This window comes from Rhinocladiella mackenziei (genome assembly GCF_000835555.1).
Source record: "Rhinocladiella mackenziei CBS 650.93 unplaced genomic scaffold supercont1.10, whole genome shotgun sequence".
NCBI lineage: Eukaryota > Fungi > Ascomycota > Eurotiomycetes > Chaetothyriales > Herpotrichiellaceae > Rhinocladiella > Rhinocladiella mackenziei.
Window position 1 is genome coordinate 63,623 of NW_013550595.1, and position 15,205 is coordinate 78,827.

Below are 15,205 nucleotides of genomic sequence, written 5' to 3' on the forward strand. Positions count from 1 at the left end.
GCACCACTTCCTACAGAATGCAAGCAATACTGAGAGCGCTACACATCTCAAAGGAGCATTTACCGATCAAGAAGGCCCGCTTTCAGTCATCAGGGCATTGCAAGAGGAGAATCTACGCGAGACTATGAATACGACGAGGTCAAATATCGAGCATCAAGCGTCTTCCATTGTCAGCCAGGACGACAAGCACTCAATAAAAGTTACCTCCTGCCAGCTCCACTTCGTCTTCAAGTCTTGAAAGCGAACTGGTGGTTCATTCTCCTGGGTTGTCTGAAATCGCTTTCTCCTCTAAAAAGGGCAAAGTTGCGTCTCCCCGATCACCCGATTCGCATTTCACAGTCGGGGATTCCGCTCAGTATCAACGTATATGACAAGGAACCGGCACGGAAGAGTCTCGTCCCGGAAACAATTACTGTGAAGGGGACCTGAGTAAGCCGTTATACAACACTGATGTTTCTGGAGCGTGGAACAAATTCTTCATTAATGTACCGTCTTTATTCCTACAATATTCTGCAATCTAACGTTGATCTAGCACCCTCAACTCGATACTCGAAAGCCGTGTTGTGGTAAGGAAGAGCGGGTCAAGACCAGGGAGAATATAAACCGCAAGGATCTCCACGCGGGCTCTGGGCCTGTGACAACAAAACAGGTAGGTACGCCTCTTCCTTGTGGGTGTTGTGTGACAGTGGGGATGGATTGATTCGGTGTGTCTAACGCGACGGGATGATCATACGCTGTGGAGAACGACAAAATGGATCGGCATGATCCATCATCGAGAGTAGTTAGTGGAAAGGAGGCACAGTATCGATGAGGGTTTGGAAATCGCCGTAAGAGCACGGAAGACAAAACCAACGGAATAACTGCACAGGATACGCATAAAATGATTCAGCCACTGTTACCAATGCGTGGTACGACTCCATAGGCTCTCGCCCGTTAATGCAAGAGATCTCTGAAAACCTGGGTTTTTGGGAAAGTTGCATTGTGATGATTATCAATGCTATGCTAGCGCCGACGTGCCCGGTCCTGTTGCTGATTGGGTTCAAATTTCACGGTCGAGCATCTGCTTGATGGAAGAACATCTCTGCTCTCTCGAGTAATGTAATGTTGTGAGAGATTCAGCTGCTAAGACCTCTTGGGGCGACTTCTGACCACGGTATGGATATTCTTTCTCATCGTGGTTTTGAACATATCAAGCATCAGAACTGTATGAAGAAGACATGCTGCATTGCGACCGGCAGTCACAAGATGCCTTTGGACTGAGAGGGCACAGGTCAACGGTCCGGAAGGCTTGCCAGTCGAACGCATAATAAATATAAATCCTTGTTGCACTTAGAAGGCAGGGCATCTTGTTCAACAGTAGGGTGCTATGCCGGGAGCCTTGCAGTTAATTTTCCAGTGTGACAGGTACGGGAACCGGAAACCGATCTCGTCAGCGTCTTCTTTCTCCGGCTCGAAGCTACCCGTCAGGAAAATATCTGGAATTCATTCATCCTCAGCAAGTTACAACATCCTCCATGTGGTAGCTTTCACACCATCAGGCCGAGATATCTATATACGAGAATGGACATCACCCCATTCGGACATTGAATTATGGATACCAAAATTCAGAAAGTTCAAGTGGAAACATAGAAAGCTCCCCATACTTTAGCGAGAATGGCCCACTTGGCCTCACAAGGCTGACTTGATCTTTCGAAAACTTTCGGTAAGTTTATATTTCCCGCTCATTGGAGCTGCTAAATAAGCAGCGCCTTCACCTGTTCCGTTGCCTGACAGAAACCATGCTAACTAAACAAAGTTTCGAAACGGTGTCTTTGGAGAGCTTTTAGTTTGCGCCAGAGGAAATTCCAGGTGTCTCCCTTCCTGCTCTGCCATTGGCTTAAAATGGCCTTCCTACCACACCAGTTACAGCTTCAAAGCCCCGGGTTGAACAGACTTCTCCGCCTTTACTTACAGCGAAGATCCGATCCTTTTTCAGACACAGGGTACAGGATGAAAGCTCCCTCTTGCTTGGCTCTTTTCTGAGCATAGACTCGGCGGGACTTGAAATTGCTCAATCAACACCACACCACACCGACCTCGGCCCCCCCCTACACAACTTGAACAGGGTTACTACCTGTTTGAGTTCCAAAGGCTCCTAGGCTTTCACATTTCCAATACGGCAGAACCTGGTCTCACCGTGCGCCCCGACCGTTTGACAAGACTTTGTTCAATTTAGTTTTCACGAAGCCGCCCAGTCACGAGGAGTCCAGTGATACGGTCCCCTCTCCCTTGGCCCCCTCCTGTGGCGCTCTTGACAGGTCCGTTTGCGAAGGTACCAGATACAGATGACCCCCTGGGACCAGTTCGCAAATCCTCTCTTCGTATTCAAGATGTGTGGGCTAACGCAGGTATTGGAGGGGACCTCAGTGGGTGTCTCACAAAAGGCGGAACATTAATAGACGGTATACCAACCCGGACCACACACAAACTTGTTCGTACTTCCTCTCCGTTTTCTCGGCTCATTGCGCACACTCGTTTCTGAACTTCCACACGCCTTTCATTGCTTATCCAAAAGCTGTTCTTCTCTTTGCGTGCAACAAGACCCCACGGAGAAAAATGCCTTCCTACGGCCATCAACCTGGTGGGCTAGCCTTGCCAGGCTGGTTTCTCTTCCTCCGCATTGCCCAGGGTGCCCTCGCCCTCTTGATCCTCATTTTGACTGCAGTCGCCGCGTCGAAGTTCCTCGGTGGCGTTGATGTTCAATATTTGGTAAGATTCCCAGAAAACTTGATGCTTGAAATGAAAGGGCTGATCAATCGTTCAGGTTGATCCGTATCCAGGTTTTGGGTTCGCTTGGTTCGCTGTTCGTTGACTGTCCCTTTTCCAGCTTGACTGGACCTCACCCATTACCAGTTCGCGTGGACTGTCGTCTACCTCCCCATCGCCGTCTTCGTGCTCCCCAAGATTGCCGCCAAATTCAAGCCCATGATCATCGTCCTGGTGCTCGAGCTCCTTAGCACCCTCTGGTGGCTGGTCACTTTCGCCCTCCTGGCGGACGACAGCAGAAAATTGGGCCTGTGGATCAACGAGCTTGGTATCGGAAGTTACTGGGACGGCTATAAGCCTGCACTGGGGATGACCCAGGCGAGCGCCGTAATTGGGGCTGTGGAATTGTAAGTTTTGTCTCAAACCCTCTCGTATCTGATTCGCGCGGGAAAAAGGGGAAGCAGCCCTTTCTTGCTGACATGTTCTTCTCAGTGTTCTTTTCGCGGTTGCATCAGCGGTGATTATCATCAACATGGTGAACAAGCACAAAGATACCCAATTCAATGCTCCCACTGTGAATGTCCAAGAATGGACCCCACAGGTACAACCACCACATGGCACAGAGCTGGCTGCTACTCGATATCCTTAAAAAGGGAGTCTCCTATGTCGCTCTCCGGGCGCCAAACATGTGCGAAATCCTCAGGAGGATAATTTCGTAAATAGGGTGTGAAGAGCAAATGACCGAAACGTTGACGGGACGCTGGATCAATGAATTTCAATGAATCTTGCTATGCTCTGTGTCCTCACGAACCTGTCATACTAGCTTGATTGAGCTTGTGTGATGCTTTCTTCTCATTCCTGTCCTTCGTCACAAGCGCACCTAAGCTAGAGTGCCATCGCACATGACTCGTCTTCCAATACACCAGGTCCAGCATCTTCCACGTCAGTTGCTCGAAGCTCAAAGATCCACCACCATTCTTTCCTTAGATCATCAATCTCTCCACTCGGTTCTTCAGTTCTCGGATCTGAGGCATCAAATCGCTCGACTCGTTGGTGGTAATGCTCGCAGCAATGACTGCTCTAGAAACGCCGCATGCGCGTCCCAAAGCCGTCTTCGATGGGACATACACATAAGGGCAATTCTTATCTTCTGCCAAGAGGGGAAGGTGTAAGAGAATCGCAAGTGGTGAGGTATCTGCAGCGAGGATGATGAGTTCGGCCGTGCCACGATTCAGCGTCTTTGTCGCTGTTGCAAAGTCAGTATTCCGTCCTCCGTGGAGCTAGACGGTGTAGGGGAAACAAGCGAACTTTCGTTGGCGCCTTTCTTCAACTGACGGTAATGCGACGCACTTTGGACGAGGTCGAGGATTTTTTGTGACAAGGCTTCGTCTGCGACAGGCCAGGCTGCAGATGGATTATCGGCCATTTTTGTGAAATGGAAATGTGTTGGTACAGGGTGTAACTTTGGGGTATCAAACTGAGTGTAGGCAAAGGGTTCCTTGCGTTGGCTCGCCCTTTGCTTGGAGGAGGAAACTTGGTGACTGGACTGTGTGCTCCGAAAATAATTATGAGACGAAATCGACAAGTTCAGGCGGAGCTCGGCAGAATTTCTCTATTTGACTGCCAAGTCCCAGGTGCAGGTTGAAGGCTTCGATCCTCATCAGCTTGGGATGTCCAGCTCTTCCAGCAACAGAAACATCAGTCCTGCCCGTCTCCATCACTTCCTCCAGCTCCCTCACTCCCATAGACCACCTCGATCTTCTTCGACCTAGTTGACAAGTCACAAAAGGCGAAACAGACCCGCAATCACCGTCAAGATGTCTTCAGATCTCTGGTCAGTTTGCCCCATGCTTTCAACCTGCACCCTAGACTCGATAAGCTACACGGACAGAGCTGCCAGTCAACACAGCGCGGCATCCAATCATTGTTGAATCTCTTCTTACTGACGGACTCTCCTTGTCTCTAGTCCCGTATACGCGGTATGCTCGTCTCTTGTACCTTCATCTCCTCCAAGAAGCTTCCAATATACAGAAGCAGAAAAACTAACACCCAGTTCAATAGCCTTTCTTCGGTGCGATGGGCTGCACATCCGCCATTGTCTTCACCTGCTTTGGCGCTGCATATGGAACTGCAAAGTCTGGTGTCGGTATCTCCGCCATGGGTGTTCTTCGACCTGATCTCATTGTCAAGAGTATGCATCTCCACCCTCTCCGCCCAGGAAGGAGAAAGAAGACCCGGAAAGAACTGACATGTCATCATACAGACATCGTCCCCGTCATTATGGCTGGTATCATTGGTATCTACGGCCTGGTCGTCTCAGTCTTGATCTCCGACAGCCTTTCGCAGAAGGAAGCTCTCTTTACCAGCTTCATTCAACTCGGCGCCGGTCTATCTGTCGGCCTGGCCGGTTTGGCTGCCGGCTTTGCCATTGGCATTGTTGGCGATGCTGGTGTCCGAGGCACTGCTCAACAACCCCGCCTCTTCGTCGGAATGATTCTCATTCTCATTTTCGCCGAAGTCTTGGGTCTTTACGGACTTATCGTTGCCTTGTTGATGAATTCCAAGGCCCAAACTGATGTACACTGTTAAATGGTCTCCCAGTTGTGGAGATGTGACGGCTGCGATGGGAGCGTCATGCATCAAGTGTCAAGTTGGAACAAGGGGCGCGCACGATAGGACGAAACAAGAATTTGTGCAAGAAAGAATGGAACTGAACCTGGCTGCTCTCAATTGGATCTCACGCCAGCAGAAAATGGACAACCGACGAGATCCAATCAACCAACACCCACAAACGGCGGAGCAAAGTTCTCTTCTTGAGAATTGACCTCCGCGGATTATGTACGAATGTTTTAGAGTTTTTCATCAACAAAGGACAACCGGGGACTGCAGCTGTGCCAGTATTGTGTGGGCGATGGGTTATACCATCAAGCTTTCTACAGAGCATTCTACTAGTAAATACCTATTCACTATACTCTACTGGACTCGCCGGACTGTTGTTAAGTATGCATGTATGTATGTATGTATGGAGTCCACTTGAAGGTTGTGTATTAAGATAGACCAGATAATGCGTTTTCTCCTAGGTTCCGCTTCTCTACTCGTTGCGACGGTACTATAGGGCCAGCGGTCGTTGGCGGCTAATAGTTTTACAGCGTCAATGGCGAGAACATAGCCTTGTGCGTACGCTTCGTCTTATTTAACCCCGGCAAATGGATGAAGGAGGTTCTTGTCATAGCATTTTCACATTACTACGTATAGAGGCGGATGCATGACTAAGATCGATAATGGTAGAATAGCATGGGTATTTTCCACTCTACCTTGACGCAGCACACCCGGAGAGCGTCTAGGAATAATCGATAATGGCAACAATAACTGAAGATGGAAGAAAGTTGTATTGGTCTGATTTTGTACTAATAGGTAGGTAGATAGGTAGATGTATACTCGCAGTGCAAGAGACGAGTTCAGTCTATTGCGTGAATCGCATTTATGCTGGAAATGCTGTCCGCTTTCAAGACGCCGTTCGAAATGCGGCAGGTTCGTGAGAAGAATATCTCTCCTCGTCTCAAGATACGAACGACCCTCAATATCCCCCATTCGTCTCCCATAAGTGTCTGGTTAGGCCTCGGTATTGCCAGAATATAAACAAACCCAACACATTATATCTGCCCCAATTTCCTCCGTAAATTGCGCGTCTTGCGCATCAGCTTCCTATACTTGTGTTTCTTCATCTTCAATCGTCTTTGTCTCTTGACGCTGATTGCATACATTCCTGAACTCCTCCTTGCACGGTCCAGGCCAGTGTAGCCAAATCGTCTTCGGCCACCGACACGTCTTCCGAAGGTGGGAGCCTCCATTTCTCGAAGAGCAGTGGAGTCCTCCGTTTCAATCTCGGGAGCATCGTGTCTGGTGAAGAAGCCGTCATTCTCCAAATCCGAGCGTGGTGGAACGTTCAGTACTACGTGCTGGATATATGGGTCGTAGTCTTGTTGTTGGATTTCGGCCTCAAGAGTCTTGGCTTGCATATCTTCGTTGGCTTCTTCAGCGGCGGCGGCTCCAGCTTCGGCCGCATCGATCTCAGCGTCGCTGATTGGTGTGGGGGCAGGAGGAACATTGAAAGGTCTGAATCGTCGTGCGATCTCTTGAATAACCAATTTGACATTGGCCCCAGCAATGTTGATTGTTTGTGGTAGTCCATCTAAATGCTGTGTCCGGTTAGGATCTGCGGAGTTCTCATTACGCCGCATAAGAGCTTTGATAAGAGCGGCCTTTTGCTTTGGACCCTGTGAGGTATGGTCGCCTTGCTTGTTCGCTATCTGTTCATCAAGGGTTTCCACCGCAGACGCCAGCGTATAGATGACTTCTTGAGGGGCGGTGCGTGATTTGGACTTGGGTTTGGGTTGGAAAACCTTGTCAATCGCTTCGACGGTTGTCTCTGGAGGGACTGGTCCAGTAATGGACAGTGGTCGGTGAGTCGAAAAGAAGGATGATACGTAAATATCTGCCGAACGAGTTAGAGGATGAGATCGAGACGTAACTTTTGTTCTTGGTGGTCTACCCTTCGGGTTCAAGTGTTGTAAACTAGGAACGGAAGGCAGTTTGGAGGTCCAGTCATCTTGAGGTTCTTGCTTTGCCTCCAACTTGTCTTTGGACGCCCGCTTCTTCGATAGGCGTGACTCGGCGCCAGGTCGCTTCGACTCTGATCTCGGGGCTCCCACTTGCTTCACGGAAGCTGCTGAGATGGCGGACGAGCCATTGTTTGGGGGCACAGGAGGTTTAGATGACGAATGCCGCCGTTGATGGGCGTGGGAAGTGAAAGTGGCTGCCGAGGGAGTTGTGGTTGGGCGAGAGGGCGCCGGGGAGGCGCTGGAGCACGTACGCGCCACTCGGCGCAACGAGGTGTTGAACATGTGTCCCGGGTACTTTAGAAAAGAGCGAGAGTATGGACAAACCGTCCTAGAAGTGATGCCGACGAAGGGCAGAGTCGAATGGCTGAGCTGATAACCTTGAAACTGTCGAATGACCCAAGATCGGAGTTCGTAGCGGCAAACCGCAAAGCTTTAAGGAGTGCAAACATGGCATAATTGCCAAGATAAAATACGGTCAACCATTTGCCGCAAGGGGATACTTTCCATCTCCGGCGTCGCAGCTTGAACAAATATGCAGATATCACATCGAGTTGGACAATACGATTGATTCCAATGATTCGGAATGGCCCGAATGAGGTGGCCTCTTCCTATGAGAGCTATACGGTTCTCGAAAAAACGTTTCAAAGCAGATGAAGAGGTATTATTTCCTACTTTGTCCGAGATCTGACTCGAGAACAAACAGATGGACCGGGGGCCAGTGATGGGTCTCCAAAAAGCCTGGACAGTGAGTTGTGCGAAACCATGGATCCAAAGGTGTTTATCATCCGCCATTTGCGGGGTGTTTCCGCGTTTTCGGAAAACGCACATACATCATTTACGGAGATTACTCCATTTCTCTTGTTTCCCGACGGAATTGTGTGAGGTGAAGCAATTTGAGTACTTCAGGTTGGACTCCCGGACTCCAGTGCAAAGAATCATCCTCTTCCGCGATGTCTCCCAAATACATTAAACGAATCACATTGTTCAAGGTCCCCAAGGAGGAGGACATTGACGCCATTATAGCGGAATATGAAGTGCTGCGGGCCACGGCTCAAAAGGTACCGCCAGTCCACTCACATACCTCTTGAACCCAGCAATGTGATAAGTGTGATCTTCAGGAGACACTGGGACAGATCTAACCTTTGAGCGATTTCCTAGGATGGAGCCCCGTATATTGTCGCCAACGAGGCGAGTCGCGTCCTCAACACATCAGAGGAACGAAGTCAGGGATATACGTTGATCGCGGTGACCACGTTCAAGTCAAAAGAAGATTTCGATTATTATGACAAGCAATGCCCTTCGCATAAGCGGCTGAGAGAGTTTATCGCCCCTAGACGGACCGGCTACGCGATGCTTCAACATGAGAGTGAACTGGGTCCTTAACGGACTTTATGGTCAAGCATTTGGACAATATTAGCATTGGAGATTTTTGTTGCGGGAATTCAAAAGCTGTTTGAAATCCACCGAATTCAACATGCACAATTTTCGTTCCAAACTGTTCCTTTGATGATGTACAAGTTTGATGTTGCTCCGAGGCGTGCCTCGACCACGTGAGGATATTTATTGACCGATGCCACTTTGGATTCCATTAATAGCTCTTACCATACCGCGTGCGCAAATGATCCTCGGCTCTGATCGGCTCATATAGAGGCTTGTCACTCGGCTTCAAACAAGTTGGAATGCATTCAATCACTTGATCCAGCAAACCTTCGTTGAAAAATGCGACGGAATACCGGTCGCGGTTGCAGACTGGCGAAATGACCCTGTGCAGGGTTGAAGTGTAGGAATTATTCGTCCATCGTTCTGGAAAGTGAATCATGAGAACGAGCGACCACCAAAGTACGAGGAGAGAGGACAACTCACCCATCATATCCCCAATATTGACCACGTAGGCATCCTGAACTGGCGGGACGCCATGCCATGTTCCTGTGGTTTTGTGGAATACTTCGAGGCCGCCAACTGTGAAGCGAGTCAGCGAGATTCTCGGTTCTTGGAGCCTGCATACGTACTATCATCCTGGAGCAGCAGGGTCAAGGCACCGAAATCAGTGTGTGCCCCGATCCCCCGTGACTTAGTGGCCATCTCAGGCGTTGTCGGAGGGTATCGATGTGCTCTGCACATGGCGATTGCTATCCATGCTCTTGTCAGCTTGATCACTGGCTTTCGGTAGTACCACTGACCATCCTTACTGCTTACGAATTCGTCAAAATAGTGCTCATCCAGGTCCAGACTCAATGCCATGAGACGGAACATGACTTTGCTGAGGCTATGGACTTCATTGAAGTAAGCCATAAATGTGTCACGAAATCCTGGTATAATTTCCTCATCGGGCCACTGATTGGGGCCCTGGAGGAAGCGTCCATCGGCTGGGAGTTCTGGACCGATCATAAATCCTTCTTTCTGGTCGGAAAAGGCTTCCTCGAGCCTTTGCTCCCCGACAGTCTCGTACCCACGTAGACACTTGGACTGACCTCGATGCAGTCCTTGCTTAATTGCCATAGGAAGAGCAAAGAATTCGGCGAGCTTGGCCAGCAATTTGGCTCGGAGCTCTGAAGGAACACCATGCCCGGTGATCTGGAAGAAGCCTGGAGATTGACATGCCGAATGGAGAGCCTTAGCTATTTGTGATGCCTGCTCTTGGTCACCTCGAAGATAGCCAGAAATGTTAATTAGAGGGATCTCAAGGGCCGGAGCATCGGAAATGGAGCCCATATTTCGACCCCGTGTTGTTCTCGGCTCGTTCGGAGGGACTGAGATGAAAAGACAGCTCAAGTGAACTATCAAGAAGTGTTTGGCTCCGCTCAATGGATTCAATATCTCTCCAACTTTTGAACCGAGGGCTCATGCAACCGCGTGTTCTTTTGGAATGAGATATTACGTCCGTTTCTCTTTACACACCTGAATGCGCCAATATCCACTCGAGGCTGGACATTCCTTCCCCACTCTTTCTCTCCCAGATAAATACGCGATGTTTTATTTGGGTCTTCTCCACTCTTGCTGAGGAAGAAGAAGTGAAGCTAGGGGTTAGAAAGACGACGATTTGCTACCTAGCTCCTTGCCGGGAACCATTCATTACTGAGGTTGTTACAGATGGAACAAACCAGATCGCTGGGAAAATGTGAAGACGAGAGACGTTAAAGACTGCCAAAGCCTAGCGGCTGGGCAAGTATGAAGTATCCCGTCTTGTACAACGGGGACATCCAACATTCGCTTATCTACGTCCAATCGCAGTGAGAAGACGTAGGATACAGCCTCGACCAAGGTCCCGAGTCTCCTCGAGGTAATGAATAACCACATGGGATCTGCTATCTCTCATTCCTGATCCAGGAGCCCCGCAACTCATTTCAACCGTCAACCACGTTAAGGACAATGGCCTTATCTCACGAAACTTTATCGGGATTGTGTATGCTTCCCAGATACATGCTAAGCGAACGCTCTTCTGCGCCTTGGGTCTGCTCAGGATCCGGAGGCAAAAGCCCGGTCTAGACGACCTGGCTTTATGCAATAACTACCATGTCCGCACGCCCATGTGCTTTGAGCTGGAGAGTGGTCTCGTCTCTCACAACGTGGCAAACCGCCGGGGACACGAGACGGTACAACAATGGATCGAATCGATAGAGTGAAAGACGAAGTAAGAAAGAAACGACACATTGATGGATGGGTTCTCAAGAAACAGGAGTCTAGTTGGGCTCCTCCTGGTACCTGGTCCAATATCGATTTGGATGTGACGCCCGTGGAAAGGAGGACATGGACAAGTTGGACGATTTTTGGATATTGGTTCAGCGATATTATTAGCATCCAAAGTTGGCAAACTGGTAGTACGATTTTGGCTATTGGGTTGACGTGGTACGTTTCTTCCACGACTGACCACATTGATCGGGGAAAATCCAATCTCATACACATTGCAGGCGCGAGGCCGTCTTCGCCATCGTTTTTGGATCTTTTGTCATGGGCGTCCCGATGGCAATGAATGGCTACACCGGTGCCAAAACTCACGCTCCATTTCCAATCCTCGCCCGTGGATCTTTCGGATACCATTTGTCGAAGTTCCCAGTCATTGTCCGTCTGATCACGGCGCTCTTTTGGCATTCCATCACCAATTTCCTGGCCGTTGGACCTATGGTTCAGGTCATCAGGGCCATTTGGCCGTCATTCAGGACCATTCACAATGGCATCCCCGAGTCTGCAGGCATCACCACCCAACAAATGATTGCTTACTTCGTGGTATGGATGATCCAATTCCCCTTGTTGTTGATTCCACCTCATAAGATGAGATGGCTCTTCACTCTCAAAATCGTTATGGCGCTGGGTACTATTGTTGGCATGACCATTTGGACTTGTCTTCGAGCCGGCGGAAGCGGTAACATCTGGGACCAACAATCCACCGTCACCGGTTCGTCCAAATCCTGGCTCATCATGTGGAGTTTGAACAGCTGCACCGCTTCATGGTCCACAGTCGGCGTAAACATACCGGATTTTACACGGTATCTGCGTAAGCCGCGTTCGGCCTACTCGCAAGCACTTTATTTCCCTATATTGTGCAGCTGGGTGGCCATTATCGGCGTTGTTGTGGCGTCTGCCTCATACATGATCTACAACGAATACGTCTGGGACCCAGTGGTCATCATCGATTCATGGGAAGGATCTGGCGGACGAGCTGCAGCGTTCTTTGCGGGCCTTTCGTGGGTTATTGCTCAAATTTGCGTGAATGTCTCAGCAACCGTCATCTCGGGAGCGAATGATTTGGCCAACCTTTTCCCCAAATGGTTCAACATTCGACGAGGGGCTATCTTCATCACCATAATAGGTGGTTGGGCAATGGTGCCTTGGAAGATTCTTCACAGTGCGAATTCGCTATTGAGCTTCATGGGCTCGCTTGGAGTTTTCCTCGCTCCGACAATGGTAAGCCTTTTACCCCCTGTCTCCTTTTCGTTCTAAATTTTAGTCCACAGGGAATCCAAGTCGCCGATTTCTTTGTCATCAAAAGGCAACATCTAGACATCCCGGCTTTATACCAGCCTCATGGCCGTTACCGCTTCTGTTACGGTGTGAACTGGCGCGCCCTCGTCGCCCTAGTGGTCTCCATCACACCAGCGCTGCCAGGCCTAGCTTATAACGTGAATCCGAATGTCCACATCGGTGGTGCCATCTACATTTCGCAGTTCAACTGGTACTACGGCTTCTTCGTCTCTTTCATTTCATACAGTGTCCTTAGTCTCATCTGGCCTGCCAGAGATTCTCTCGTTCCCTGCATGATTGAGTCAATCGACGATGTGATGGAAGATCAACCGGGATTCGAGAAGGAGGCGGTGGTGGCAAGTACAACGGAGAAGTGAACGTTGAAGGGACGGATCTCGGAAATGGCACCGCCGTCGTAGCCTGTGAATATGTCCATATAAGTATATCATTAGAGCTATCTCTAGACATATCCATCCATAGTACCTGATCATCCAAGGGTACCTTGTAGTGGAGTGTGTCTCGAGCGGAAATGGTGACCCACCGGCCAGGCTGTGCCCCCTTTTCTTCACCACCGTTCACTACCGTAGCCTTAGTCCCGTTTCGACTCAGTGATAGCAGGTAGGATGTCAGTGCATGCTTTCAGCGCTTCCATCAACATCCCAAATCCCTTTCATGGTACTTCCTGCCCGGTTCACGGCTCTCTGAAAACGTGGTCTGTCTTTACCATTTGTTCTTTTCGGGAAGAGTCTGATTCACAGCCTCCCGGATAGGCTCTGGAATGACCATCGGACACTGCTAGCTCTGGACCAATGTGCTCTGTATCTCATCAAGTCAGGTTCTCTGTCAAGTCACATGACCTCAGAGTTGTCTCCTGCAGGAGCGCTGTCCTGTCCTTTTGATGATTATTGACTGGATTTGCTGATTGCAAGGCTATGATCAGGGCCAGTGAGGTGAACAAAGTCATTTCAGAACCAAGCCACTCATCTGTACCTCTCGTATGCTCGTTCTTCATCATGGCGCTTCTTGACCTGAGCCAGCACCCTGGAATCGTACATATCGTCTGGTTCCATACCACCTTTAAGGACTTGTTTCTCATGCCTCTGAGCCTCCTCTTTCGTCATGAGAACCAAATCGATCAATGGTAATCTGATCATCTTCTGCCCTTCGTTCAGATATGCGGAGTCGACTTTGAAGCCATCAGCAGGCTTCCTCCATCTAATGAGAGCTAGTCGGTTTCCTAGACCCGAGATAACACTCTTGCCACGGAATACTTCTTCCACGAGATACGCCACGTCATCTCTGCTCACGGGTATTCTTAACCCGATGGCGTCCTGGCCATCTGTCGACCGGACCAACCGCTCTTCAAGACCTTGTAAGGCCGAGAGTATGCCGTCGTACATCTTCTCTCTTCCTTTCTCCCCGGTCCGGTAGTCGATGGGGTATCCCGCCATACTGCAAATGACGTGATTGGCGACGGTGTACCCAAATATGGCGGGCATCGTTCCAAGAACAGGCAAGATCCTGACTCTGAAATCCGGCAGAACACCCAGTTTATCCACATTGCCCTTCTCGACCTCTTCATCGGCAACGGGCAACAACTCGGCCTTACCTTCTCCAGGTTTCTCAGTTGAAAAGACAACAGGGATCCCATCCTTGATTCCCATAACCCTCAACCTCCGCCTCGTCGACTTTGACAGCGGATCCTCTGTGCTGGTAGAGATATCTCCAACCTGGATTCTCGTCGGATCACTTTTACAACCTGCCCCCATAGAGCTAATGACTTTGATCCCCTTGATAGCAGCACAATAATGCAGCAGCCCGACCTTGGAATCGATATTATCAATCGCATCGACCACCCAATCGGGTTCCTTCACATCATCATCGTTGCGTAGCTCGTAATCCCATTCTCCCAACAACGCCTCCATGGACTGTGAGCTCAACATCTCGTTTCGGCAATCAATCCTTGTCCACGGACAAATCTGCTCCAACCGCTTCCTCACACAGTGCACCTTCGGGGTGCCCACGTCCGCCAGGGTGGCCAGCGCATGTCGGTTCAAACTGCTCAGTGTAACCTGATCGAAATCGATTATGCGGATACGCGAGACACCACTCCTCGCCAGCGCCGCCACGCAATGGCTGCCCACGCCACCAAGGCCAACGACCACCACGAATGCATCGCGCAGTTTGGCCAGTCCTTCGTCCTTCAGAAACACTCTGTTACGCGCCAGTTGTTCGAGGATCAATTCCTCGTCGTAGTCCCCCTTTCTTGCCCGTGCGGCGATTTTCGCTGCCCTCTCATCTTCCTTGTTTGTGATACTTGCGCGGCTGGCACCGCCATACTCGGTCAACGGCGTTGCATGGTGGTCGCGTGAGATCTCGGGAATCGAGGCCTTGAGTTCTTCAGTCGCGCGTCGGCGGCGGCTGGCTCTCGCAATGAGAAGTATTGACGTTGCGGCAACTGCTCCGAATGTCGCGGCCAGTCCTAGCTGAACGGATGTAGACGTATGTCGCTGTAGCCATTGGGACATGGTGAAGAGATTTCGATGTATTCTCGGGGCCGCTTGTTCCCTTCCTCGATTGTCTGCTTTGCAGGGGCCGAATGGCTAGCAATTTTAATCATCGCATTCTCGCAATGTAATAAATTTGTCCCGCCCTGAATACTCCACCTCTTGACGTAGAACGAGTCGATGCTAGAGCTTCGAGAAATATTGACGGATAGTTTTGTGAGCGGATGATGCGAAAAGCTCCCCTCCAAGAATTTTGAAATGACGACCTCCGCAACCTCAGTTTTTCTTTATTTTTTCCCACCCCCTCAAAAGTGTTGAAGTTCAACACGCATCTTCACTCCGGTCATATTTTGGAAAGCAAAGGAAGCGTTC

The 15,205-nt window shown here is 49.9% G+C and overlaps 8 protein-coding genes across 8 annotated transcripts; 4 read left to right on the top strand and 4 right to left on the bottom strand.

Moving 5' to 3' along the window:
- Positions 1-2,595: 2,595 nt before the first annotated feature.
- Z518_10701 (uncharacterized protein) lies at positions 2,596-3,394 on the top strand (the record flags this gene model as incomplete). Its single annotated transcript, XM_013411532.1, has 4 exons — positions 2,596-2,748; positions 2,804-2,842; positions 2,893-3,152; positions 3,238-3,394. 4 exons carry the CDS (start codon positions 2,596-2,598, stop codon positions 3,392-3,394), a joined length of 609 nt encoding a protein of 202 aa, XP_013266986.1.
- Positions 3,395-3,728: 334 nt separating this feature from the next.
- Z518_10702 (uncharacterized protein) lies at positions 3,729-4,171 on the bottom strand (the record flags this gene model as incomplete). Its single annotated transcript, XM_013411533.1, has 2 exons — positions 3,729-3,991; positions 4,054-4,171. The coding sequence occupies 2 exons, from the start codon at positions 4,169-4,171 to the stop codon at positions 3,729-3,731; spliced, it is 381 nt and encodes a 126-aa protein (XP_013266987.1).
- A 650-nt stretch (positions 4,172-4,821) lies between these two features.
- Z518_10703 (V-type proton ATPase proteolipid subunit) lies at positions 4,822-5,334 on the top strand (the record flags this gene model as incomplete). The annotated part of the gene is made up of 2 exons (XM_013411534.1): positions 4,822-4,936; positions 5,009-5,334. The coding sequence occupies 2 exons, from the start codon at positions 4,822-4,824 to the stop codon at positions 5,332-5,334; spliced, it is 441 nt and encodes a 146-aa protein (XP_013266988.1).
- A 1,064-nt stretch (positions 5,335-6,398) lies between these two features.
- On the bottom strand, positions 6,399-7,649 carry Z518_10704 (uncharacterized protein; the record flags this gene model as incomplete). Its single annotated transcript, XM_013411535.1, has 2 exons — positions 6,399-7,240; positions 7,298-7,649. The coding sequence occupies 2 exons, from the start codon at positions 7,647-7,649 to the stop codon at positions 6,399-6,401; spliced, it is 1,194 nt and encodes a 397-aa protein (XP_013266989.1).
- A 668-nt stretch (positions 7,650-8,317) lies between these two features.
- Positions 8,318-8,750, top strand: Z518_10705 (uncharacterized protein; the record flags this gene model as incomplete). Its single annotated transcript, XM_013411536.1, has 2 exons — positions 8,318-8,425; positions 8,526-8,750. The coding sequence occupies 2 exons, from the start codon at positions 8,318-8,320 to the stop codon at positions 8,748-8,750; spliced, it is 333 nt and encodes a 110-aa protein (XP_013266990.1).
- A 205-nt stretch (positions 8,751-8,955) lies between these two features.
- Z518_10706 (uncharacterized protein) lies at positions 8,956-10,079 on the bottom strand (the record flags this gene model as incomplete). The annotated part of the gene is made up of 4 exons (XM_013411537.1): positions 8,956-9,170; positions 9,231-9,326; positions 9,377-9,496; positions 9,557-10,079. 4 exons carry the CDS (start codon positions 10,077-10,079, stop codon positions 8,956-8,958), a joined length of 954 nt encoding a protein of 317 aa, XP_013266991.1.
- An 889-nt stretch (positions 10,080-10,968) lies between these two features.
- Z518_10707 (uncharacterized protein) lies at positions 10,969-12,703 on the top strand (the record flags this gene model as incomplete). The annotated part of the gene is made up of 3 exons (XM_013411538.1): positions 10,969-11,213; positions 11,276-12,269; positions 12,320-12,703. 3 exons carry the CDS (start codon positions 10,969-10,971, stop codon positions 12,701-12,703), a joined length of 1,623 nt encoding a protein of 540 aa, XP_013266992.1.
- Positions 12,704-13,306: 603 nt separating this feature from the next.
- Positions 13,307-14,854, bottom strand: Z518_10708 (uncharacterized protein; the record flags this gene model as incomplete). The annotated part of the gene is made up of 1 exon (XM_013411539.1): positions 13,307-14,854. One exon carries the CDS (start codon positions 14,852-14,854, stop codon positions 13,307-13,309), a length of 1,548 nt encoding a protein of 515 aa, XP_013266993.1.
- Between the last annotated feature and the right edge of the window lie 351 nt (positions 14,855-15,205).